The 25,015-nt window shown below is 60.5% G+C and overlaps 2 protein-coding genes across 3 annotated transcripts in view; one reads left to right on the top strand and one right to left on the bottom strand.

Moving 5' to 3' along the window:
* ACTN4 (actinin alpha 4) overlaps window positions 1-2,370 on the top strand; it is a 30,402-nt gene extending 28,032 nt beyond the window's left edge. For both annotated transcript variants that reach the window (XM_083877191.1, XM_083877190.1), the window contains exons 18-21: window positions 209-355; window positions 488-568; window positions 1,278-1,436; window positions 1,901-2,370. In XM_083877191.1, coding sequence (XP_083733317.1) covers window positions 209-355; window positions 488-568; window positions 1,278-1,436; window positions 1,901-2,059 — 546 coding nt within the window. In that variant the 3' untranslated portion in view covers window positions 2,060-2,370. The remainder of the gene's footprint in view (window positions 1-208; window positions 356-487; window positions 569-1,277; window positions 1,437-1,900) is intronic.
* Window positions 2,371-2,821: 451 nt separating this feature from the next.
* Window positions 2,822-25,015, bottom strand: part of RYR1 (ryanodine receptor 1) — a gene marked incomplete at its 5' end in the record, with an annotated part of 51,401 nt that continues 29,207 nt past the window's right edge. The window contains 51 exon segments of the mRNA XM_083877189.1: window positions 2,822-4,584; window positions 4,888-4,939; window positions 5,040-5,140; window positions 5,248-5,312; window positions 5,682-5,838; window positions 6,500-6,634; window positions 6,705-6,851; window positions 6,938-6,998; window positions 7,561-7,691; window positions 7,806-7,848; window positions 8,307-8,437; window positions 8,804-9,028; window positions 9,220-9,306; window positions 9,712-9,874; window positions 10,041-10,108; window positions 10,482-11,489; window positions 11,892-12,193; window positions 12,330-12,411; window positions 12,534-12,638; window positions 12,934-13,062; window positions 13,153-13,241; window positions 13,329-13,409; window positions 14,530-14,547; window positions 15,267-15,340; window positions 15,622-15,698; window positions 16,053-16,132; window positions 16,224-16,323; window positions 16,549-16,629; window positions 17,032-17,083; window positions 17,475-17,581; window positions 17,683-17,779; window positions 18,039-18,151; window positions 18,233-18,367; window positions 18,556-18,615; window positions 18,949-19,119; window positions 19,610-19,624; window positions 20,226-20,318; window positions 20,414-20,501; window positions 21,104-21,344; window positions 21,782-21,791; window positions 21,793-21,854; window positions 21,857-22,103; window positions 22,106-22,135; window positions 22,462-22,618; window positions 22,707-22,788; window positions 23,108-23,346; window positions 23,705-23,765; window positions 23,888-23,937; window positions 24,084-24,205; window positions 24,504-24,571; window positions 24,838-24,953. Of these exon segments, the coding sequence (XP_083733315.1) occupies window positions 4,489-4,584; window positions 4,888-4,939; window positions 5,040-5,140; window positions 5,248-5,312; window positions 5,682-5,838; window positions 6,500-6,634; window positions 6,705-6,851; window positions 6,938-6,998; window positions 7,561-7,691; window positions 7,806-7,848; window positions 8,307-8,437; window positions 8,804-9,028; window positions 9,220-9,306; window positions 9,712-9,874; window positions 10,041-10,108; window positions 10,482-11,489; window positions 11,892-12,193; window positions 12,330-12,411; window positions 12,534-12,638; window positions 12,934-13,062; window positions 13,153-13,241; window positions 13,329-13,409; window positions 14,530-14,547; window positions 15,267-15,340; window positions 15,622-15,698; window positions 16,053-16,132; window positions 16,224-16,323; window positions 16,549-16,629; window positions 17,032-17,083; window positions 17,475-17,581; window positions 17,683-17,779; window positions 18,039-18,151; window positions 18,233-18,367; window positions 18,556-18,615; window positions 18,949-19,119; window positions 19,610-19,624; window positions 20,226-20,318; window positions 20,414-20,501; window positions 21,104-21,344; window positions 21,782-21,791; window positions 21,793-21,854; window positions 21,857-22,103; window positions 22,106-22,135; window positions 22,462-22,618; window positions 22,707-22,788; window positions 23,108-23,346; window positions 23,705-23,765; window positions 23,888-23,937; window positions 24,084-24,205; window positions 24,504-24,571; window positions 24,838-24,953 (6,304 nt within the window). The 3' untranslated portion in view covers window positions 2,822-4,488.

Raw genomic sequence — 25,015 nt, forward strand, 5'->3', positions numbered from 1 at the left:
GTCCCAGGGGGGGCAGAAGGCCCTGATCTTTGACAACCAGCACTCCAACTACACCATGGAGGTGAAATTGGGGTCCCAGGGGGATCAGGGCAGGTCCAGGACCCCTCCCAGGGGCTCAGGGATGATCCAGGACCCTCTCAGGGGCTCGGGGTGGGATCAGGATGATCCAGGACCCCCCCAGGGGCTCTGACCCCCCGTGTCCCCCCAGCACCTCCGCGTGGGGTGGGAGCAGCTGCTGACGACCATCGCCAGGACCATCAACGAGGTGGAGAACCAGATCCTGACCCGCGACGCCAAAGGGATCAGCCAGGAGCAGATGCAGGAGTTCAGGGCCTCCTTCAACCACTTCGACAAGGTCTGGGGATCCTGGGAGATCCTGGGGTTGGGATCCTGGGGGATCATGGGGGATCCCTGGGATTGGGATCCCAGGGGGATGTGGGAATTGTCTCCCATTTTCCCTCATTTCCCCCTTTCCCCCCATTTCCAGGACCACGGTGGGGCCCTGGGGCCGGAGGAGTTCAAGGCCTGTTTGATCAGCCTGGGCTACGACGTGGAGAACGACCGGCAGGTACTGACTGCTCCTGTTCCTCCTTTTCATCTTCCTTCTCCTCCTGCCATCCTTCCTTCCTTCCATCCTTCTGTCCTTCCTTCCCTTCCATCCTTCCTTCCCTCCTTCCATCCGTCCTTCCATCCTTTTCTGAGCCAGATTCTTCCTCTAACGGATTTTCTGCTTTTCTCTTCCTTTTCCCTCTCCCTCCTCTCCTTCTCCTTCTCCCTCTCCTCCTTCTCTTCCTCCTTTTCCTCTTCCTTCTCCTCCTTTCCTTTCCTTTTTCCTTTTCCTTTTCCTTTTCCTTTTTCCTTTTTCCTTTTTCCTTTTTCCTTTTTCCTTTTCCTTTTCCTTTTCCTTTTCCTTTTCCTTCCCTTTCCCCCTCTCTCAGCCCAAACGCCGAACGGACTCCAAGGATTTCCGAGCCCTCCTGGGCCCCGCAGGATCCGGCCTGGTAACGATCAAAGATCTCCTTTTCCTCCTCCTGCACCTTTTTCTTTTCCTCCTTTTGATTTTTGATTTGATTTCCCATCCCTTGGAGGGGAGGGAGGGCGAGGGAGTCACGGGAAAAGTCCAGAATTCCCGGGGGAAAAACCTCTGGGATCCCCTGAAAGACTCTGAGTGACCCTGGAATTCCTGGGAAAGCTCCAAAAGCTCCAGAATTCCCTGAAAACCTCCAAAATTCCCAGAAAAACCCCCAGAATTCCCACCTTTCCCTCTCCTCGCCCAGGGTGACGCCGAGTTCCAGCGGATCATGGCCCTGGTGGATCCCAACGGCAGCGGCAGCGTCACCTTCCAGGCCTTCATCGACTTCATGTCCCGCGAGACCACGGACACCGACACGGCCGAGCAGGTCATCAACAGCTTCAGGGTGCTGGCCGGGGACAAGGTGAGGGGCAGCGGGGTCACCGAGGGGTCAGTGGGGTCACTGAGGGGTCACTGAGGGGTCAGTGGGGTCATCAACAGCTTCAGGGTCCTGGCCGGGGACAAGGTGAGGGGCAGCGGGGTCACCGAGGGGTCAGTGGGGTCACTGAGGGGTCAGTGAGGGGCAGAGGGGAAGTTCTGGAGGGTTTGGGGGAGGAAATATGGGGTTCAGGAACTCTGGGGGATCTCACAGTGGGGTTTGGGAATTCCAGGGTGGGATTTGGGGATGGTGTGATGAGGTTTGGCAGTGGGAAGATTTGGATTTGGAATTATGCAGTGAAATTTGGGAATTCCAAGGCAGGATTTGGGTACTTTGTATTGAAGCTCGAGCACCCCACAGGGGGGTCCAGGACACCCGGGCTTATTCAGCCCGTATTTTTTCCCTGTTTTCCCCCCCATTTTTCCCCATTTCCCCCATTCTCTCCCCAGAACTACATCACAGCGGTGGAGCTGCGGCGGGAGCTGCCGGCGGCGCAGGCCGAGTATTGCATCGCCCGCATGGCCCCGTACGCGGGGCCCGACGCCGTCCCCGGGGCCCTGGACTACAAATCCTTCAGCACTGCCCTCTACGGGGAGAGTGACCTCTGACCTAGGACCCTAACGGCCCATCTGACCCCTGATCACCCCTCTGACCACCCCTCTGACCGCCACAACTGACCCCTCTGACCGCTGGACTACAAATCCTTCAGCACTGCTCTGTATGGGGAGAGTGACCTCTGACCCCTGACCCCTGACCACCCCTCTGACCCCTGACCCCTGACTGCCCACCCCTCTGACCCCTGACCGCTGCCTCTGACTGCCCGTCTGACCCCTGACAGTGACCTCTGACCCACCCACCCATCCCCTCTGACCACCACAACTGACCTGCCCGCCTGTCCCCTCTGACCACCACCTCTGACCTCTGACCCCCATCTGACCTCTGACCACCACCTCTGACCTCTGACCCCCATCTGACCTCTGACCACCACCTCTGACCCCCAGCTGACCTCTGACTGCCCATCTGACCTCTGACCCCCGGCTGACCTCTGACTGCCCATCTGACCATCACCTCTGACCTCTGATCACAACTGACCCACCCACCTGACCTCTGACTGCCCATCTGACCTCTGACCACCCTCTCTGACGGTGACCTCTGACCCCTGACCCCCTCCCCGCTCCGACTATGCAAAACCCGCCGGTTGATTTTGGGACCCCCCGGGAGACGCTTTGGGGGCTCAGGGGGGGATTTCCTCCTCCCTCGGGGCCCAAAATGGTTATTTTTGGTAACACAGAGAGAGAAATTCCCAAATTTCCCTTTATTTCCCACGGGATCGGCCCCAACACCTCCCCACACTCACAAAAATGGGAGAATTTTGGGATTTTCCAGAAAATTTGGGGGATTTTTTTGTTGGTGGAGGGGTTTTTTTAAGGTTTTTTTTTTCACTCACATTCCCACCTTTTTTTGTGGACCAAAAATATAAAATAACAATAAATGGGGGGGAGGAAAAAAAGAGGAATAAGGAAAAATTAGGAGAGAGAGATGTGAAGGAAAATGTGGAAAAAATATGGAAAATATGGAGAAAAAATGAAGCAAATGTGGAGAAAAATGTGGAAAAAATTAGGCAAATGTGGAGAAAAATTATAGAAAATATGGAGAAAAAATATGGAAAATGTGGAGAGAAAAATGAGACAAATGTGGAAAAAAATTATGGAAAATGTGGCAAAAAATGAGGAAAATGTAAAAAAAAAAAAAGATGCAAATGTGGAGAAAAACTATGGAAAATTTGAAAAAAAAAATGTGGAGCATGTGGAAAAATTAAAAATTAGGAAAATCATGGAGAAATCTGGAGAAAAATACAGGAAAATAATGATGAATAAAGAGAAAAATAATGAGGACTGTGGAGAAAAATGAGAAATGAAGAGGAAAAAGGAGGAAAATTCCGAGAAATCCACCCCATAAAGCGCCTGATCCTGGGAAATTCTCACGGGGAGCAGAAAAAATTCCCGTTTCCTTTATAACTTTACGGATTTATTATATAAATATATATTCACGTAGCAGCTTCTTTGTCCTGTAATTAAAATATTGCTGGAAAAAAAATAATAATAATTCTGGAATTTTGGAGTTTTTCATCACTTTTTCCCTGGGTATAACCAAGATTTTGGGGAGGGAAGGGTAAAAATGAGGTTGTTGGGACGTTTTGGGGGTAAAATTTATTTTTTTTTGGACAACCTGAGGTGATTTTTGGGTGATGGGAGGAAGATTTTGGGGGTAAAATGTGAGTTCAGGTTCCTTGACTTGTGCTCAGGGTTTTTTTCCTTCATGTCCTTCATCTTTTTTCTCTCCATTTTCCCACTATTTTTTCCTCTTTTTTTTCTTTTTTTCCTTCATTTTTTTTTCTTTTTTCCCTCATTTTTTTCCCTCATTTTTTCTTTTTTTTTTCTCTTATTTTCTGCCTTTATTTCCTATTTTTTCCCCTCACATTTCCCGCCCTTTTTCCCCTCACGTTTTCCCGCCATTTTCCCCTCACGTTTTCCCGCCATTTTCTCCCCTCACGTTTTCCCGCCCTTTTCCCCTCACGTTTTCCCGCCCTTTTTCCCTTCACGTTTTCCCGCCATTTTCCCCTCACGTTTCCCTCCCTTTTCCCCTCACGTTTTCCCGCCCTTTTTTCCCCCTCACGTTTTCCCGCCCTTTTTTCCCCTCACGTTTTCCCGCCCTTTTTTCCCCCTCACGTTTTCCCGCCCTTTTTCCCCTCATGTTTTCCCGCTCTTTTCCCCTCATGTTTCCCTCCATTTCTCCTCCATTTCCCCTCCATTTCCCCCCTTTTTCCCCACATTTCCAGGATTTTGGGCTCTCCAGTCAATCACCAACGAGCCGAGGTGGGGCAGCGACACTTAGTTTATTTGGGGAAGGTGAAAGGCACTTTTCAGCGGGTCTGGGGTCTTTGTGGGGACTCAGGGGAGTCGTTTCAGGGACACTCAGCAGCATTTATTATTGGGGTGGGGGGATAAAAGGCACTTGAGGGGGGTTTTTGGGGGGCTCATCCCAGCTGATCCTCGTATTGTTTGCGGAAACAGTCCCCGGCCGGGAAGAAATCCCAGCAGCGCTCCTGGTACATCTTCCACACGTAGGATTCCTGCGGGGAGGAATTGGGGAGGGGGCTCGGGGTGTGGGGGAGACCCTGCCGGGTACCCCACAGAACCCACACACAGCCTTGGGATTGTAGAGACCACCCCCCAAATTACATAGAGACCACCCCAATCCCATAGAGACCACCCCAAATCCCATAAATATCCCCCAATTCCCATAGAAAATCCCCCAAAATTCCCTAGAAACCCCATAGAGACCCTCCCTGTGGGCCCCATTCTCCCTCTGGAGCCCCCCCAGACCACCCTGGGACCCCCCAGTGACCCCCAGACCCCTCCCCACTTCTCCCCACCTGCCCCGTGTGCTCCGTCTCATCCTTATTGATCAAATACATCAGGAAAAACCTGGGGTGAGAATAAAATTTAGGGGTGTCAGAGGTCAGCAGGGACCCCTGGGACCCCTCTGGGACCCCCCAAAAGCCCCCCAAGCCCCCCCAGATCTCACATGTAGTTGGCCAGGTTGTGCTCCTCCAGCGTGTGGGTCTCGAAGCCGTGGGGCGTCGTGTCGAAATAATCGCTCCCGATGCCACAGATGAAACATTTTGTCTGGGGAGGGGGTCCCAGGGGGTCACAGAGGGGTCTCTGCACCCCCTGATTGGAATTGAGGGGGGTCTTCACCCTCCTGTCCCCCCTCCTCTCACCCCCAGACTCACCTCCATGTCCTCCTTCACCTGCTCCTGCTGGTCCCGGAGCTCCCCGAAGGCGTCGATGATCAGACCTGGGGGGCACAAAAATGAGGGGGGGTCAGAGGGGTGGGACCACCCCCAGGACCACCCCAGGGAGTGCCCACCCTCGATGATGGTGAGGAGGGTGATGATGACCCCCAAGCCCCCTCCCCAGGCCAATGACCACCCTGGATGATGATAATGCCCCCCAAAGCCCCCCAAAGCCCCCTCCCCAGGCCAATGACCACCCTGGATGATGATAATGCCCCCCAAAGCCCCCTCCCCAGGCCAATGACCACCCTGGATGATGATAATGCCCCCCAAAGCCCCCCAAAGCCCCTCCCCAGGCCGATGACCCACCCTGGATGATGATAATGACCCCCAAAGCCCCCCAAAGCCCCCTCCCCAGGCCGATGACCCACCCTGGATGATGGCCAGCAGGATGACGATGACGAAGAAGAAGAAGGTGATGTCGAAGACCACCCGGTACAGCTCGTAGTCGTCCCCCGCAGGGTCCTCGATCTCATCCCCGATGCCGCCCCCGGCCCGGACCCCCACGTACATGTGGAACAGGTAACACTGGGGGGGTACGGGGGGCGTCAGGGAGCCTCTGGGACCCCTAAAAACCCCCACCTGGGAACCCTCTGGTCCTTTTCCCCTCACGTTTCCTACTCTTTTTCTCCACACGTTTCCCCCATTTTTCCCCTCACATTTCCCCTCCCTTTTCCCCTCACGTTTTCCCGCCCTTTTTCCCCTCACGTTTTCCCGCCTTTTTTCCCCTCACGTTTTCCCGCCCTTTTCCCCTTACATTTTCCCGCCTTTTTTCCTCTCATGTTTTCCCGCCCTTTTCCCCTCACGTTTTCCCACCATTTTCCCCTCACGTTTTCCCGCCATTTCCCCTCACGTTTTCCCGCCCTTTTCCCCTCACGTTTTTCCTCCCTTTTCCCCCTCACGTTTTCCCGCCATTTTTCCCCTCATGTTTTCCCACCATTTTTCCCCTCACGTTTTCCCGCCTTTTTCCCCTCATGTTTTCCCTCCCTTTTCCCCTCACGTTTTCCCGCCCTTTTCCCCTCACGTTTTCCCACCATTTTTCCCCTCACGTTTTCCCGCTCTTTTCCCCTCATGTTTTCCCGCCCTTTTTCTCTCACTTTTTCCCACCATTTTCCCCTCACCTTTCCCTTATTTTCCCCTCACATTTCCCCCATTTTCCCCCTCCCATTCCCCACCCTTTCCCCCTCACCGTCATCATGTCATCACACTTCATGTCGGGCTCATCCTCATCCTCACTCTTGTTATAAAACTTTCGGAAGAAGTTGAAGGCCACCACGGTGTACAGGTAAACCACCACGGCCAGCAGCCCCACGGTCATCACCAGCTGGACACAGGGGTGGTCAGTTGGGTCACTCAGGGACACCCCTCCCAGCACCCAAGGGTGCCCCCCACACCTGCTTGCCGTTGTGGGTGACGGAGGACAGGATGGTGCGCAGGGTCTTGACGCCCATGGCGATGTCCAGCAGGTGGGAGGCGAAGAAGAAGTTGTTGTAGTGGCCCAGCAGGGACATGGCCATGTACCAGGTGAGGTACAGGAAGGACTGGGAGGGGACAGGACAGGTGAGGGGTCACCTCAAAGGATCCTGGCCCAGGTGAGACCCCCCCCCTCAATCCCGACCCCACTCACGTTATCGGTGAAAATCACCCCGAATTTCCAGATCTGGTAGCGGATGTCGATGGATGTGATCCTGAGGGGGAGAAAACAGGGGGGTCAGAGTGTGGGGACAATGACAGGAAGGGTCAGGACCCCCCAGAGGAGCACCCAGACCCTCCTAGGACCACACAGGACCCCTAAAACCCCCCCTAGATCCCTACAGGACCCTAAAACTCCCCCAGATCTCTCCCTATGCCCCCCTAGGACCACCCAGGACCCCCAAACCCCCCTCGAAACCCCCCCAAATCCCCCCTGAGCCCACCAGGTGAGATCGGGGAATCTCCCTGAGCCCCCCTGGGACCACCCAGGACCCTCCTTAGAGCCCTGTAGGACCCCAATTCCCCCCCAGATCTCCCCCTGAGCCCCCCTAGGACCACCCAGGACCCCCAAATCCCCCCCAAAATCCTCCCTGAGCCCACCAGGTGAGCAGGGAGCTGTCGGGGGCACCCCCAAACCCCCCAAATCCCCCCCCAAATTCCCCCCCCAGGCCCACCCAGGACCCCCAAATCCTCTCCCAAGCCCACCAGGTGAGCAGGGAGCTGTCGGGGGGCCCCCCAAGGACCCCCAAACCCCCCCAGTTCCCCCCCCAGGCCCACCAGGTGAGCAGGGAGCTGTCGGGGGGGGCCTTGCGCTCCCCCTGGGCCCCGATTTCCAGGCTGGCCAGGTCCATCCCCAGCAGCTCCGCGATCCTCTCCCGCCCGTAGATGTCCCCGTACTTCTCCATCACCTGTAGGGACCCCAAAATTCAGTGAGGTGACCCCAAAATTGAGGTAAAGACCCCAAAATGTCAGGGATCTGGGATTTAGGGGTGTGGCAGCCCCAGCCCGGGACCCCTCCTCACCTTCCTCTTGATGAACTTGTCCCAGTAATTGCTGGGGAAGGATCTGGGGGGGTCAGGGGACAAAAAGGGGGGTCAGGGGTGAGAGCAGCCCCCTCCCCAAAGCCTGACTGGGGTAAGGGGGACCCCCAGGGACCCCCAGAGACCCCCAGGGACCCCCAAAACCTCTGCCAAGCCTCCCCCAGCCCCCCAAATCCCCCAAATCTCCTTTCCAGTCCCCCAGAGCTCCCCTCCCACAAGTCCCCAGTGCTTCCCAGTGGCCTCCCAGTGGCTCCCAGTGCCCCCCAGTGGCTCCCAGTATCCTCCCAGTGTCCTCCCAGCACCTTCCCACTCCCTTCCAGTGCCCTCCAGGTCCTTCCCAGTCCCCTCCCAGTCCCTCCCATTCCCCCCCAGTCCCTCCCAGTGCCCCCCAGTGCCCCCCAGCAGCCTCCCAGTCCCCTCCAGCACCCTCCCAGTGCCCCCCAGCACCCTCCCAGTCCCTCCCAGTGGCTCCCAGTGCCGTACTGGGCGTTGAGCACCAGGCGGTCCCACTGTCCCTTGACGTCGTCGTCCGGGGGCTGCTCGGTGATGTAGAGCCCCGAGAACTCCAGACGCCGAGCCACCTCCTTCTCCCGCTTGAATATCACCAGGGGGATCTGGGGACAGCAGGGGACAGCCCGGGGGGCACAGGGGGTCACAGAGGGGTCACAGGGGTCAGGGGGACACAGGGGACACCAAAGGTCATGGGGGATCACAGGGGGGTGCAGGGGTCAGGGTCTCACAGAGGTCTGGGGACACAAACACACAGGGGTCAGGGGGTCACACACAGGGGTCAGGGGTCAGGGGGTCACACACAGGGGTCAGGGGTCAGGGGGTCACACACAGGGGTCAGGGGTCAGGGGGCCACACACAGGGGTCAGGGGGTCACAGGGGTCACACACAGCAATCAGGGTGTCACACACAAGGGTCAGGGGGACACAGGTGTCACAGAAGTTTGGTGACACATGGTGTCCTGCTGTCACCTTGAGGCAGTTGTAGCCGATGATGCACAGGAAGGCCACCAGCGTGTGTGCCAGCGCCAGCCCCCGCAGCGCCGGGCCCATGTACCCCGTGCTCTCCTCCAGGAAATAATAAACCTCGGGCTCCTCTGAGTCCCCCTCGGGACCCCCCGGGACACCTCCGTCCTCCTCCGGGGCCGCCCCCGAGCCCTCGGGCTCCTCCAGGGCTCCCGGGGGGTGCTCGGACACCTGGGGGACAGGGGGACATGGTGAGGGGACAGGGGACACCGTGAGGGGACAGGGGGGACACCTTGAGGGGACACGGAGGGGCTTCAAACCCCGTCCCAGAGCTCCAGGACCCCCAAAACCCCCTCCTAGGACACCCTAAAACCCCTCCCAGAGCCCAGGACCCCCCCAAACTCCCCTGGCAGCCCCCTGACCTTGTAGAAGAGGAGGATGAAGTTGATGGCGAAGGCCAGGAACAGCGCCAGGAACCGCAGGTTGTAAAAGTTCCTCGACAGGTAATTCTGTGATGGGGAAGAATAGATGGAGAGAGTCCCCAAATCCCTTCCAGGGACCCCCCAAATCCCCTCCAGAGACCCCCCCAAAACTCCCCCCAGAGACACCCCTGGCCCCCTCTATATATTACATAGAAGTGTTATAAGTGTATATTACTACTATTATTATTATTATTTTTATATATTATGTATATTATTATTTTAAGTGTTATAAGTGTATATCATTATTATCATTATTACTAATAATAATATTATGTATATTATGTGTATTATTATTATAAGTCTTATAAGTGTATATTATTATTTCATTTATTATTTTCATTTATTTATTTATTACTTTATTATCAACAAATCTATTCCTTAAAATTCACCCCCAAAAAACCCACTAAACTCCCCATTTTCCCCCCTCCTTACCAGGAACTTGACCCTCTGCACCTCCAGCTCTCCCCAGAAGTCGAAGCCGCCCTCGGCCGGGGGCTCGCGGCGCTCCCGGGGCACCGATTTGCGCCTTTTGGGGGGGGGTCGGGGCTCCTCCTCGGGCGCCTCGGGACCCCCGCCCTTCTCCCCGTTCTCTGTGCTGGGGAGGGACACAGCGGGGTTGGGGAGGGGGCTCGGGACCCCCGCCCTTCTCCCCGTTCTCTGTGCTGGGGGGGGACACAGCAGGGTTGGGCCCCGGCGGGATAGGGACCCCTCCCCAAATTTCCGCCCCCTCCCCAAATTTCCGCCCCCTCCCCGGTCCTTACTCGGCTTTCTCGGTCTCGGCCGGGGGCTCCTCCTCCTTCTGCCCCTCCCCAATTTGCTCCGCCATCTCCTGGGGGGGCAAGGGGGGGTCAGAGGGGGGGCACATCCCCCAGGACCCCCCAAACTACCCCTCGGGCCATGGGCGGGGGTGGGATGGGGGATTTGGGGACACCCCCGGTGTGTCCCACCCTCCCAGACAGGGGGGTCTTCCTCCCTTTAAGGGACCCCAAGAATGTCCCCCCGAGACCCCCCAAATCCCCCCCCAGGACCTGCCATGGGGACTCCCAAATCTCCCTCCTGGACCCCCCAAATTCCCCCACCAGCAACAGCAATAGGTACCCCCAGAATCGCCCCATGTCCCACCCTTCACAGTGACCCCGGGGGTCACTAAAGACCCCCAAAATCCCCCCCAGGGACCCCCAAAATCCCCTTTCCCCCCTTACCCCGATCTTCCTGCGCAGGATGGGGGTGCCCTCGGGGGTGGGGGGCTCAGCCCCGGGGGGCTCCCCGATATCTCCGAGCCCCCCGGGGGCATCGGGAGCCGCCAGCCCCCTGAAATGGGGGTCCTTGCGCGCCCCCGGCCCCGCCGGCACCGCCTTCACCTCCCGCCGCTCCTCCTCCTCCTCCTCCTCGGCCGGCGCCGCCTCCAGCTGAGCCTCGGGGGGCTGCTCCGCCTCGGGGGGACCCCCTTCATCCCCCTCCCCACCTTCTCCTCCGCCCACGGCGTCCTGGGTGGGGTCCGGCATGGAGCCCAGCACCTCGATGACCCCCAGGCGCTGCGCCCCCTCCACCAGCCCCCCTCCGAAGAGGGAGCTCCAGGCCAGGCACCCCACGGCCCCCAGCACCCCCAAAGCCCCCAGGGCTCCCCCCAGAGCCACGCGCCCCACGCCCACTCCCGCCTCCCACGCCAGCTCCCGCCCCGACTTCTTCCTCAGCCTCCTGATCCTGCGGCGCCACATCTGGGGGGACCCCAGGACCCTCCTCAGCACCCCCAGTCCCGGCAACGCCGCCGGCGCCGCCTCGGCACCCGCCGGCTCCTCTTCCTCCCTGTCCTCATCCTCCTCCTCCTCCTCGTCCCTGGGCGCCTCCTCCTCGGAGATGCGCGAGGCGATCTGCATCTCGAAGATGGTGTCCTCGCAGAAGTTGACGAAGAGCTCCATCTTCTCGGCCTCGCCGCCCTCGTTGACCACGTCGAAGATGAACTGGCGCTTGGACTCCTTGACCTGGGGCATCTCCCACTGCGCCTTGTTGGCGCCGCTGATCTCGAAGTAGATGCGCTCGATGCGCCGCGCCGCGCCCATGATCTCGATGCGGCCCAGGAACGGGCGGAAATAGTCCAGGATGCTCTCGGCCTGCTCCAGGAAGGTCTTGAGGCGCTGGTCGTGGGGAACGTGCTCCGACAGGTTGGTCAGCAGCACGGCCACGTTGAAACCGATGTCGCGGGCGGGTTCCTGCACGTGGGGAATGGGTTTGTAGGGGGTTCTTACGTAGTATGTGTGAGAAATGGATCTACAGAGGATTCTTATGTAGTGGGAAATGGATTTGTAGGGGATTCTTATATGGTAGGAAATGGATTTATAGAGGATTCTGTAGTGGGAAATGGATTTGTAAAGAATTCTTACATAGTGGGAAGTGGATTTGTAGAGGATTCTTACATAGTGGGAAATGGATTTGTAGAGAATTCTTACGTAGAAGAGGGCTCTGGAAGGGGGTTTAGAGGGGCTCTGGGAGGGGATTTAGGGGCACTCTGGGAGGGGATTTAGGGGGACTCTGGGAGGGGATTTAGGGGCACTCTGAGAGGGGGTTTTGGGGGCCTCTAGGAGGAGGTTTCCCCACAGAAAACCCTCTGTTACCTGGAAACGCTGCGCGAAGCTCTCGACATCGATCATCTCGTTCTCGTCGGCCTCGGAGCAGGAGAGCAGGAACTGGATCTCGTCGGGCTCGTATTGCTTCTGGCTGTCCATGGCCTTCTGGAAATCCTTCTTGGAGATGAGCCCCCGTGGGTCAGTGACGAAGTGGCGGAAGGCGTCGGACGAGACGATGTCGCGCAGCTTCAGGAACATGTCGAAGAACTTGAGGATCATGGTGACGTTGCTGGAGGACTCCACCAGCATGTCCACCATCTGCCGGGCAATGGTGCCGTTCACCACGTTCCCTGCGGGGACACCCAGGGGTCAGCGGGGCCAGGGGACGGCCTGGAGGGTGTGGGGACACCTGGGGGGTCAAGGGACGCCTGGGTGGTCAAGGGCCACCCAGGGGAACTTGTGTCCCCCCCAGGTGTCCCCAGGTACCTTCGAGCAGGGACAGCAGCATCACCACCATGTCCTTCTGCAGGTCCAGGAGCTCCTTCAGCAGCCCCAGCTGGGACGAGTCCTGGGCACCAGTGCTCCCAGTTACCTCCCAGTAACCCCACAGAGCGCCCAGTTACCTCCCAGTAACCCCCCACTGCCCAACCAGTCACCTCCCAGTGCTCCCAGTTACCCCCCAGTGCCCACCTGGGCCAGTTTCTTCATCATGTGTGCGAAGACGTGCAGGAATCCGACCACGGCGTCCCAGAGTCGGCTGTGGGCCAGGCTCTGCTGGTTCCCGGTGCAGGGGCCCTGTGGGGGACTGGGATGTACTGGGAGGGACCCCTGGGAGCCCCCCAGGCCACTGGGAGCACTGGGGGGGGGGTTGGGGGTCCCACGTGTGTTTAGGGGTCCCACCTGGATGTGCCTCGTGAGGCTGTTGGCCACAGCCATGGGGAGGTTTGGAGGGGTACAAGGGGGGTCTTGGGGCATTTTGGGGGGTCCCAGGTGTGTTTGGGGGTCCCAGGGGCAGTTTTTGGGGGCGCCCCAGGTGTGTTTGGGGGTCCCAGGTGTGTTTGGGGGTCCCAGGTGTGTTTGGGGGTCTCACCTGGATGTACTCGGTGAGGCTGTTGAACACCTGCTTGGCCACGGCCATGGCCTTGGAGAAGTTCCTCTTGCCCTGCTCGTCGATGACGTCCTTGCCCGAGTAGTACCAGTAGAAGTCACTGATGGACTCCTGGAGGGGACAGCATTGGGGACACGGTTGGGGACACTGTGGGGACACCAGGAGCGGTCCCTGGCAGCCCTGGGGACAGGTGAGTGTCACCTGCAGGCGCAGCAGGTAATCCACAGTGCAGATGATGATGTTGATGGTGGTCGTGTTCCCCGTCTGCGTCCTCAGGTAGTTCTGGAAGTCTGAGCGGGGGACAGGGACACGCCAGGGGTCACATCAGTGTCCCCAGGTGTGCCCAGGTGTGCCCAGGTGTCCCCAGGTGTGCCCACCGTTGTTGTGGCCCTCGCAGAGCAGCTGCAGCAGCCGGAACAGGTCCTGGGTGAACTCGTCATCCGACATCACCTTCTCCCCTGGGGGGACACGGGAGGGGACACGGGGACAGCGGGGTCACCCGGGGGCAAGGGGGGCACGGGGACATCCCCCAGTGGCACGGGGACACCATAGAGTGGCACAGGGACAATCTCAGGTGGCACAGGGACACCATAGAGTGGCACAGGGACAAGCCCCAGTGGCACGGGGACACCATAGAGTGGCACGGGGACACCCCAGGGTGACAAAGGGACACCCCAGGATAGCACAGGGACACCATAGAGTGGTACAGGGACACCCCAGGGTGACAAAGGGTCACCATAGAGTGTCACAAGGACACCACAGAGTGGCACAGGGATGCCCTGGGGTAACACAGGAACACCCCAGGGTGACAAAGGGTCACCCCAGGGTGCCACAGGGACACCACAGAGTGGCACAGGGACAAGCAGGGTGGCACAGGGACATGCTGGAGTGGCACAGGGACACCATCAGGGACACAGGGGTGGCACAGGGACATGCTGGGGTGGCACAGGGACACCATCAGGGACACGGGGGTGGCACAGGGACAAGCAGGGTGACAATGGGGACATGGGGGTGGTGGGGTGTTAGCAGGGAGGGGACACAAGCAGGGACAAGCAGGGACACGGGGACAGGCCACCCTCCTCCTGCCCCCCCCAGCCCTGGTAATCCCCTATAGCCCCCCCATAGCCCTATATCCACTGATAATCCCCTATAGCCCCCATAGCCCTAAATGCCCCCAATAATCCCCCATAGCCCCCATAGCCCTAAATCCCCCTTACAGCCCCCTATAGCCCTATATCCCCTATAGCCCTATATCCCCTATAGCCCCCATAGGCCTAAATCCCCCTTATAGCCCCCCATAGCCCTATATCCCCTATAGCCCCTGATAATCCCCTAAAGCCCCCATCCCTAAATCCTCATAGCCCCCATAGCCCCCAATAATCCCCCATAGCCCTGATAATGCCCTATAGCCCCTGATAATCCCCATAGCCCTAAATCCCCCACAGCCCCCTTATAGCCCTCTAGACTCTACAGCCCCCCTGGCCCTATAGCTCCCCTATAGCCCCACTGGCCCTACAGCCCTTCAGACCCTACAGCCCCCCTGGCCCTATAGCCCCCCTACATCCCCCCCATATTTACCGTTCTCCCGGCTGATGACTGCCAGCGGAGCCGGGGGGAGAGAAGAGACAGTGAGCAGGGGGGGAATGGGAATTTGGGGGGCACCAGGGGGGATTTGGGGAGCCAGGGGGGAATTTTGGGATCCAGGGAGGAATTTGAGGTGGGGGGAATTAGGAGGGGGGTGAGAATTTGGGATCCAGGGGTGGAAATTTAGGGAGCTGGAAGGGGATTTAGGGATCCAGGTAAAGAATTGGAGTGGGGGGAATTAAGAGAGGGGTGAGAATTTGGGATGCAGGGAGGGATTTGGGGAGCCAGGAGGGGAATTTAGGGACGAATTAGGGGGAATTAGGGGAGGATTTTGGGTTGTGGGGTGGCAATAGGGGAGGATTTGGGGGCATTAGGGGAGGATTTGGGCTTTTGGGGGGGCATTAAGGAAGCATTTGGGGTTTGGGGGCATTAATGGAGGAATTGGGGGTGGCATTAGGAGATGAATTGAGGGGCATTAGGGGAAGATTTGGGGTTTGGGGGTCTTTAGGGGAGGAACTGGGGGAAATTAGGGGAGGATTTGGGGTTTGGAGGGGCATTAGAGCTGTTAGATTTTGGGGTGTTTCAGGGTCAGGGAGCCACAATCTCAGCAGGGCCTTGGGGCAGAGCAGCCGTGGGGGTTTTGGGGTGCAGAACGGGGCCCCCCCACCCTGCCCAGTCCCTTTTGGGGGGTCCTTTTGGGGGGTCCCTTTTGGGGGTCCCCCCACACTCACTGGTGCCCTCCTCGGTGACCATGCCCAGCCCCTCGGCCTTGTTCTGCCGCTCGAAGGCGTTCAGGTCCAGGACGCTGCGGGGAGCACCCCAAAAATGGGACAGTCCCGTCAGGGGGACCCCAAAAACCAGGATGGCCCCACCCAGAGTCCCCAAAAACAGGATAGTCCCATAAAGGGTACCCCAAAAACGGGGGGACCCAAAAACCAGGACAGTCCCATCGGGGGTACCCCAAAAACTGGGATAGTCCCATCAGGGGATCCCCAAACTGGGACAGCCCCATCAGGGGCGCCCCAAAACTGGGACAGCCCTGCCTGGGGGACCTCAATCCCCTCGTGGTGACCCCGACCCCGTTACCTGCAGGTTTGCATCAGGGCCTGGACACTCTGGAAGAATCCGACCTCGCGCTTGGACTTGAGGTACTCGAGCATCTTCTGTGGGGGGACACACCAGGGGACATTGGGGACACTGGGGACATGGGGGGACACAGGGGGACATTTGGGGACAATGGGGATGTTGGGGACATCGGGAGACACAGAGGGACATTGGGGGACATTGGGGACACTGGGTACATTGGGGGACATGTTGGGACTTGTTGGGACATGTGGGGATGGCTGTGACCCCACACGGGACACAGGGAGGACACAAAGGGGACACAGAGGGGACAGACAGGGGACACAGAGGGGACACAAAAGGACACAGGGGGAGAGATGGGACACAGAGGGGACAGACAGGGGACACAAAGGTGACACAAAGGGGACACAGAGGTGACACAGGGGGACCCTCACCTGCTGCACGTCCGCGTTGCCCCCGTTGAGGATGGAGATGCCCAACTTGAGGGTGGATGAGACCATGGCCCCCCGCTCACCTGGGGGGTCACAGGGGTCAAAGGGGGGTCACAGGGGTCCCTCAGGGGTCACTCAGGGTCACTCAGGGTCACTCAGGGCCGAGGGTCTCACCCTTGCAGGCGCTGATCATCTGCAGCACCATCTCGGCCGCGCCCCTCGTGTGCAGCCGGGCCTGCTGGGACAGCAGCTTCTGCTTCTCCATCTCCTTCTCCTGGGGGGACAGGGGTCACTCAGGTCACTCAGGGGTCACTCAGGGGGTCACAGGGGTCAGTGAGGGTCAGGGGGGTCACTGGGGTCACAGGGGACACGGAGGGGTCACAGCAGTTTCTGCTTCTCCATCTCCTTCTCCTGGGGGGACAGGGGTCACAGGGGGTCACTGGGGTCACAGGGGTCAGGAGGGGTCACAGGGATTGGAGGGTCACAGGGGTCTCCCCACCTCAAATGAATCCTCGGCCTCTTCCTCTTCCTTCTCCTCTTCCTCCTTCTCTTCCTCCTCCCCCTCCTCGATGTGGCAGCTCTGGGGAAATGGGGAGTGGGGGTCCTCAAATTTAGGACTCCCCCCTATCCCTGAACCCCCCAAAATCCCTGTGAACCCCTAAAATACCTGGGGAACCCCCTCCCCACCCCTGAACCCCCCTGGGACCCCCCCCCAAATCCCTGGGGACCCTCAAATCCCCTTGGGATCACCCCAATCTTTGAGAACCCCAAACTTCCTCAGCCCCCCAAAGACCCCCCCAATTTTGGGGACCTCCCCAACCTCTGGGACCCCCAATCCTTGAGCCCCCCACCCCAAAAACGATCCCAGGACCCCCAAACCCTGAGCCCCCCACCCCAAAAATTACCTCGGGGACCCCAGTCATGACCCCCCCCCACTCCTGGGGGGTCCCCATGGTTTTGGGGGTCCCGGGGGTGTCCCCACCTTGGCCATGATCCCGGCGTAGGCCATGTACAGGTGATCCTGCTCCAGGTGGCTGCGGGGTTTGGGGACAGGGACACGGGTTGGGGACACCCCAAAAAAGGTCTGGACCTTTTGGGGTGTCCCCACTGGACCCCCCCTTTAAAAAGGGGGACCCCAAAAAAGTGTTCCCGGGTGACCCCGAGGTGCCATTGGGGGGGATTTGGGGTCTTCTCTGTGGGGTTTTGGGGTTTTCTAGTGGGTTTGGGGGATTTGGGATTCCCCCCCGGTGGGATTTGGGGTTTGGGGGGTTCCTCCTGATGTGTTTTGGATTCCCCTGCTGTGATTTGGGGTCCTTGTGGTTTTGGGGTCCTGCTGTGATTTGGGGTCCCTGTGGGATTTGGGGTTTTTGGTGTGATTCAGGGGTTTTGGTGGGGTTTGGGGTCCCCTGTGGGATCTGGGGTCACCTCTGCTCGGTGAGCGCGGTGCGGCTGAAGTGCAGGATCAGCTGGTGCAGCGGGTCCGGCCGCGCCTCCGCCTCTTCCTCCTCCTCCTCCTCCTCCCGCCCTGACTTCTGGCCCCAAAAAAATCCAAACCCCTGTCAGGGGTGTCCCCAAACCCCAGGATTGTCCCCAAACCCCAGGAACGTCCCCAAACCCCGGGGACATCTCTCACCGACAGGTCGTCGATCATCCTGTCCTCGAAGGGCGGCTGCTCCCGGCCCAGCCACGAGAGTCGGTACGACTCCAGGAACATGTTACAGGCCCTGTGCCTGGGGACAGGGTCACCACGGTCACCTGGGGCACCTGGGGACACCTGGGCACACCTGGGGACAGCTGAGGACACCTGGACACACCTGGGTGCCTCACCCATCCCTCAGGTGACCCCTAGTCCCCTCCCAGTCCCCTCCCAGTGTCCCCAGTCCCCCCCCAGTGTCCCCTCAGTGCCCCCAGTGTCCCCCCAGTCCCCCCCTAGTGTCCCCCCAGTGCCCCCAGTGTCCCTCAGTGTCCCCAGTCCCCGCCAGTGCCCACCTGGGCAGGTTGTACAGGGGGGTCATACGGAAACAGGCGACGACGGCGCGGCGGCGCTGCTTGGACAGGAGCTTGTGCCACACGGCCTTCTTGGACTTGTAGGGGTGCTCTGTCTGTGGGGGGACACCTGGGGGTCACCTGGGCACCCCTGAACCCACCTGGGCACCCCTGAACCCACCTGGGAGCCCCCATACCTGCTCCAGGTGGTAGAGCACGGCCGACACCTCCTGCACCCGGCGCACGACCTGCTCGGGGCTGTCGGGGTCCTCGTCCCGCCCGGCCTGACGGACCAGGGCCATCTGCCACCTGGCCGAGCCCGTGTTCTCCACCTGGGGACATTGGGGACACTGACAGGGCCATCTGCCACCTGGCCGAGCCCGTGTTCTCCACCTGGGGACATTGGGGACAGCACCGGGGAAATGGGGGACACAGAGGTCTCCTGGGGACCCGGTGACACAGGTGACACAGGTGACACTAGGGATGCGGGTGACACAGTGACACAGGTGACACAGCTCACCTTGTCCTGCAGGTGCAGGTTGTTGTGCAGGAACTCCCGAACCTCCTCGTCTGTGTCTTTCTGCAGTGGGGGGACACAGGAGACACCTCAGGGGGGTGTCCCCAAAGCCATGGCGAGTGTCCCCAAACCCTGGGGTGGTGCTCTGGACAGTCCCCAGGTGTCCCCCAGGGGTCCCCAGGTGTCCCCAACCACCCACCAGGGTGTGGCAGCCCTTGGCCAGAGCCATGTCCCCAACACCAGGGGACATCTGTGGGTCCCAGGTGCCCCCCCAGGTGCCCCCCCAGGTGTCCCGGGTGTCCCCAGGTGTCCCAGGTGCCCCCCAAGGTGTCCCCAGGTCCCCCCAGGTGTCCCAGGTGCCCCCCCAGGTCCCCCCAGGTGTCCCCGGTGTCCCACCAGGGCGTAGCGGCCCTTGGCCAGCGCGATCAGCTCCTGGTCAGCAGGTGAGCACATGTTGAGGCCGATGGGCAGCATCTTCTTGAGCGTGGCCACGATGAGCGAGGTGTGCACCGAGTACCTGTCCCCGCGCCGGCGCTTCTTGGAGCGCTCCTGCTCCGAGCCACCGCCCTGCAGGGGACAGGGACATGGGGTCAGGGACAGCTCCTGCTCCGAGCCACCGCCCTGCAGGGGACAGGGACATGGGGTCAGGGACAGCTCCTGCTCCGAGCCACCGCCCTGGGGTGGGGACATGGGGTCAGTGGGGACAGGGACAGGGACATGGGGACAGTTCCTGCTCTGAGCCACCGCCCTAGGATGGGGATATGGGGTCAGGGACAGGGGGACAAGGACATGGGGTCAAGGACAGGGACAGGGACATGGGGTCAGGGACAGGGACACGGGGTCAAGGATAGGGATAGGGACACGGGGTGGGCAGGGACACGGAGTCATCAGTGACCCCATAACAACAGGGACAGGAGTGACCCCCTCAGGACACAAGGGCAGATCCTGGGGGTCCCAGGTGTGGCACCCCCCCCACAGAACCAGGACCCTGCAGGAGTTTTGGGGGGTCCCAACCGTGGGGGGCCCCCTGTCCCCTCCCAGCCCCCTCCCCGCTAACCTGTCCATCTCCAGACTGGGAGCAGCACCCGCAGCCGAGGGGAGAGAAGAGACAGCGTTAGGGACACTGGGACACCGTTAGGGACAGCGGGGACATCGCTGGGGACATTGTTAGGGACCTTGGGACATTGTTTGGGACACTGGGACACCGTTAGGGACAGCGGGGACATCGCTGGGGACATTGTTAGGGACCTTGGGACATTGTTTGGGACACTGGGACACCGTTAGGGACAGCGGGGACATCACTGGGGACATCGTTAGGGACACTGGGACACCGCTAGGGACAGCAGGGACATCATTGGGGACATCGTTAGGGTCACTGGGACATTGTTTGGGACATTGTTAGGGACCCCAGGATGGGGATTTGGGGTGGGAACAGGGCTAGGGGGCAGCAGCACAGGGGCTTTAGGGGGTTTTGCAGTGAATTAGGGGGCCCAGGTGGGATTGGGGTGGTTTCAGGGGTCCTGGGGAGGTTGGGTGGGATGAAGCCTGGGGGGTTTGGGGTGGGCTGGGGGCACAAGGGGGCAGTTTTGGGGTGGGCTGGGGGCACAAGGGGGCAGTTCTGGGGTGGGCTGGGGGCACAGTTTGGGGGCAGTTCTGGGGTGCCCCCAGCCCACCTTGGCCATCTTGCTCTTGCTGTCGGCCGTCAGGAAGGACATGTTGTTGATCTCGTTCTGCACCACAAAGTTCTGCTCCTCCCGCTTGAAATTCTGAGGGGGGACATGGGGAGGGGGTCAGGGACCCCCCAAAGGCCCCCTGAGACCCTCCAAAAGCCCCTGGGACCCCCCAAAGGCCCCCCACTCACATGAGACTTGGACCAGTAGATGAAGACCTCGCCCACCATGCGGAACAGCTCCTCGGCGTCCTCGTTGGGCTCCGTCAGCCACTTGGCCCTGAGGGGACACCAGGGGACACCGGGGGGTCAGGGGGACACCGGGGGGTCAGGGGGACACCAGGGGACACCGCGGGGTCAGGGGGACACCGGGGGGTCAGGGGGACACCAGGGGGTCACAGGGACACCAGGGGACACCGGGGGGTCAGGGGGACACCGGGGGGTCAGGGGGACACCAGGGGGTCACAGGGACACCAGGGGACACCGGGGGGTCAGGGGGACACCAGGGGGTCACAGGGACACCAGGGGACACCGGGGGGTCAGGGGGACACTAGAGGGTCACCACTGGGGGGTCACCATCCATGGATCACCATTGTTGGTCAGCAGGGTCACCACTGGGTCACCACCCTCGTGGCCACCATCGTTGGGTGTCTGTGGCTACCACGAATGAGTCCCCAGGGTTTGGTCCCTGTGGCCACTGTGGTTGTGTCCCCAAGGCCACCATGGTTGGGTCACCTCGGCCATGTCCTCAAGGCCACCCCAGCCGGGTCCTCAAGGCCACCCCAGCCGTGTCCCCATGTCCCCAAGGCCACCCCATCCATGTCCCCATCCCACCCCATCCGTGTCCCCACGTCCCCAAGGCCACCCCGTCCCCGGCCTCACCGACTGTTGTCCACGTATCGGATGAGCAGCGGGTAGAGCGCGTAGAGGTCCCGGCAGAGCACCGAGAACTCGTCCCGGATGAGCAGCTCGGCGTCCTCGGCCTCGGCTTTGCCCTCGAGCCGCAGCTGCTCCTCCTCAGCCACCACCTTCCCTGCCCGCTTCCGCAGCCGCCCCAGCGTCGGGATGAAGTGCGAGCGGAGCAGCTCCGGCCGCGCCTTGCTGACGATGGGCTGGGCGAACACTGGGGACAGGGGGAACAGTGACCTTAAGGACAGCCTGGGGACACCAAAATACCCCTGGGGACATCCCTGGGCCAGCTCCAGCCGCGCCTTGCTGACGATGGGCTGGGCAAACACTGCGGGGACAGGGGAGTGGTGACAATGGGGGCAGTCTGGGGACACCAAAATAGCCTGGGGACACCAAAATACCCTGGGGACATCAAAATACCCCTGGGGACACCAGAATCACACCCAGGGCCACCACCACCTCTGTGGACCACCAAAACATACCTAGGGCCACCAGAATCACCTGTAGGATCCACCCAAGGTCACCAGCACCATCCTGGGACCACTAAAACACACCCAGGGCCACCAGCCCCTCTGGGGACCACCAAAACCCACCCAAGGCCACCCTGCAGGACCCCCTCAGGGCCACCACCCCCTCTGCCCCCCCCCTCACCCGCCAGCCTCTTCATCCAGGAGGCCTCGTCGATGCCCAGGTTGTTGACCACGATGCGCAGGATGTGGCCCAGGAGGGCGTTGAGGTGGTGGCCGGTGACATCGGTGGCCCAGGGGCCCTGGGGGGTGGCGTCGGGGCCGCGCTCCCACCAGCGGGGCAGGTAGTGGCACAGCATGGGCAGCGTCACCTCGATGACGTGTGGCATCTCCGTGTAACGAGCCCCCGAGTCCGCCAGGCCACCAATGTCACCCATGAGCCGCTCGAGGTCCGGCAGGTCCGGGCACAGCTCCTCCACCCGGGACGGGAGACCCAGCACTGGGGACAGGGGGACATGGGGACAGGATTGGGGACATCCTGAGGGGACACAGCTCCTCCACCCGGGACGGGAGACCCAGCACTGGGGACAGGGGGACATGGGGACAGGATTGGGGACATCCTGAGGGGACACAGCTCCTCCACCCGGGACGGGAGACCCAGCACTGGGGACATGGGACAGGGTTGGGGACATCCTGAGGGGACACAGCTCCTCCACCCGGGACGGGAGACCCAGCACTGGGGACATGGGACAGGGTTGGGGACACCCCATGATGAGCTTGGGGACATCCTGGGGGAAGGTGACACAGGTGACACGGGGGGCTGACACAGGTGACACAGATGACACAGGGGGTGACTGAAGTGACAGAGGTGACACAGAGGTGACACGCACGTGCGCGCTCGCGGGCGCTCTTGGTGCTGTACACCGAGCTGGGGTTCAGGTGGTTCAGCTGCGGCTCCAGGAAGGCCACGGGCATGGCGGCGGCCAGGCGGGCCAGGCACTCCCCCAGGGCTGGGCGTTGTCTGTGGGGACACAGGGGACATCAGGGGACATCAGGGGACACCAAGGGGTCACCCCAGGTCATGGTTTGGGGGTTTTTGGGGTCCCCACCTGTCCACGAGGGGCCCGCGGGCGGTGCCCAGGCTGTAGATGCTGCACAGGATGCGGTAACAGGAGACCTGCACGTCGTCCACTGCGGGGACAGCGATGTCACTGCTGTGTCCCTGTGTCCCCAGAGTGTCCCCATGCCCCTGACCCTCCCAAGCTTCCTGTCCCAAATGTGTCACCTGTCCCCACTTCCTTTTAATGTCCCCCAGTCCCCTTACTCCCACCACGTCCCCACCATGTCCCCAAACCCCCAGTCCCCACCATGTCCTCCCCATCCCCACCATGTCCCCAATATGTCCCCATGTCTCCAAACCCCCTGTCCCCACCATGTCCCGAAACCCCACCATGTCCCTCTGTCCCTCCCGCTGTCCCCTCTGTCCCCACTGTCCCCCGCTGTCACTCACAGATGACATCATCCCCGAACTGGTGCTGTGCCAGGTGCTCGAAGAGCGCGGTGAGCACAGGCAGCAGGGCCACCGAGGTGTAGGTGACATTCTGGGCCACGCCCTTGGTGGGGGCGCGGGTCGGGGTCCCCCGGCCCAGCCGCAGCTGCTCCCCCAACTTCTCCATGTCCTCGGCCGCCGACTCGAAGAACGAGCGGAGCCCGGCCTTGACGATCTCAGGGCCGGACTTCATCACCGTCCTGGGGACATGGGGACATCGGGGACATTGGGGATGTTGGGGACATTGGGGACACAGGTACAGATACAGGGACATGGACACAGGGACACAGCCCGGCCTTGACGATCTCAGGGCCGGACTTCATCACCGTCCTGGGGACATGGGGACATTGGGGACACTGGGGTCATAGGGGACATCAGGGTCATTGAGATCATTGGGGACATTGGGGACACAGGTACAGATACAGGGACATGGACACAGGGACACAGCCCGGCCTTGATGATCTCGGGGCCGGATTTCATCACCTTCCTGGGACATGGGGACATTGGGGACATCGGGGACATTGGGGACACCAGGGACATCAGGGCCACTGTCCCCACCTGGCGTCCAGAGAACGAGCCAGGATGAGCAGACAGTTCACCACGGCTGGGGCGTCTGTCCCTAGAGGGGGAGACAGTGACATTGGGTGGGGACAGCGGCACCCATGTGTCCCCCACAGTGTGTCCCCAGTGTCACCCCAGTGTCCCCAGTGTCACCCCAGTGTCCCCAGTGTCCCCAGTTACCAAACAGTGACACGCGGTGCCGGACCAGCGCGGCCAGTTTGCAGAAGAGGCTGCAAAGAAGGACACAAAGGGGGGTTAGTAGGGTCCCCAAAACCCCAAAACCCCCAGGGAGGGGGGTCTGGGGGTCCCAGGGGTGGGATGTGGGGGCTCTGGGGGTCCCAGGGGTGGGATGTGCGGCTGTTTTTGAGGGTCCCACCTGGTGATCATCTCCTTCTCCTTGTTGGAGGCGTGGCCACCACTGCCCAGCACCTGGGCCGGGGTGGACAGGAAATAGAGGCAGTGGTTGTGGAAGTACTGGTTGATGAGGGGCAGCAGGATCTGGGGGGGCACCGGGGGGTCAGCGGGGCCCCAGAGCCCACAGAGACCCCAAATAACCCACAGAGAGCCCAAATAACCCACAGAGAACCTAAATACCCCATAGAGACCCCAGATACCCCATAGAGACACCAAATACCTCAAAAAATCCCCATTTTAGGATGTCCCATCCCCATTTTGGGGTCCTCCATGCCTGTTTTAGGGTGCCCAATCCCCATTTTTGGGTGTCCCATCCCCATTTTGGGGTGTCCCACCCCAATTTTGGGGTCCCCCATCCCCATTTTGGGGTTTTCCCCCTGACCTTGGCAAAGAACTTGATCTCCTGCTCGTGGGGGGATTTCTCCACCCGCCCACTGCTGACCACGGCCTCTGGGGGGGTTAAAAAACAGGGTTCAGGGGGGTCCCAAAGGGTTGGGGAGGGGTTTGGAGGAGTTTTAGGGGTGTCCCCAAGATTTGGGGGTGTCCCCAGGGGGATTTGGGGTCTCACCCAATGAACTCCTGGGCGATGTCCAGCCAAGGGAACTCCCAGAGGAATTGGGGGGACTCCCAGGGGGTCAGGGAAAATCCCGGGGCTTTGGGGGGATTTGGGGGTGCCCCCAGGGGTCTGGGGTGCCCCCAGGGGTCTGGGGTCTCACCCAGGTGTGCGATGAACTCCTGGGCAATGTCCATCCAGCGCAGCAGCTGCTGCAGGAAGCCGAAGGCGAAGCGTTTCTCGATGGACGACGTGTCCAGCTCCATGTCCTTGAGCCCCCTGAGAGCCCCCAAAAGTTCGGGGGGACACCCCAAAACTCAGCATCCCCCTCCCCAAATCCC

The sequence above is a fragment of the Zosterops lateralis genome (assembly GCF_965231275.1).
Source record: "Zosterops lateralis genome assembly, chromosome: 23".
NCBI lineage: Eukaryota > Metazoa > Chordata > Aves > Passeriformes > Zosteropidae > Zosterops > Zosterops lateralis.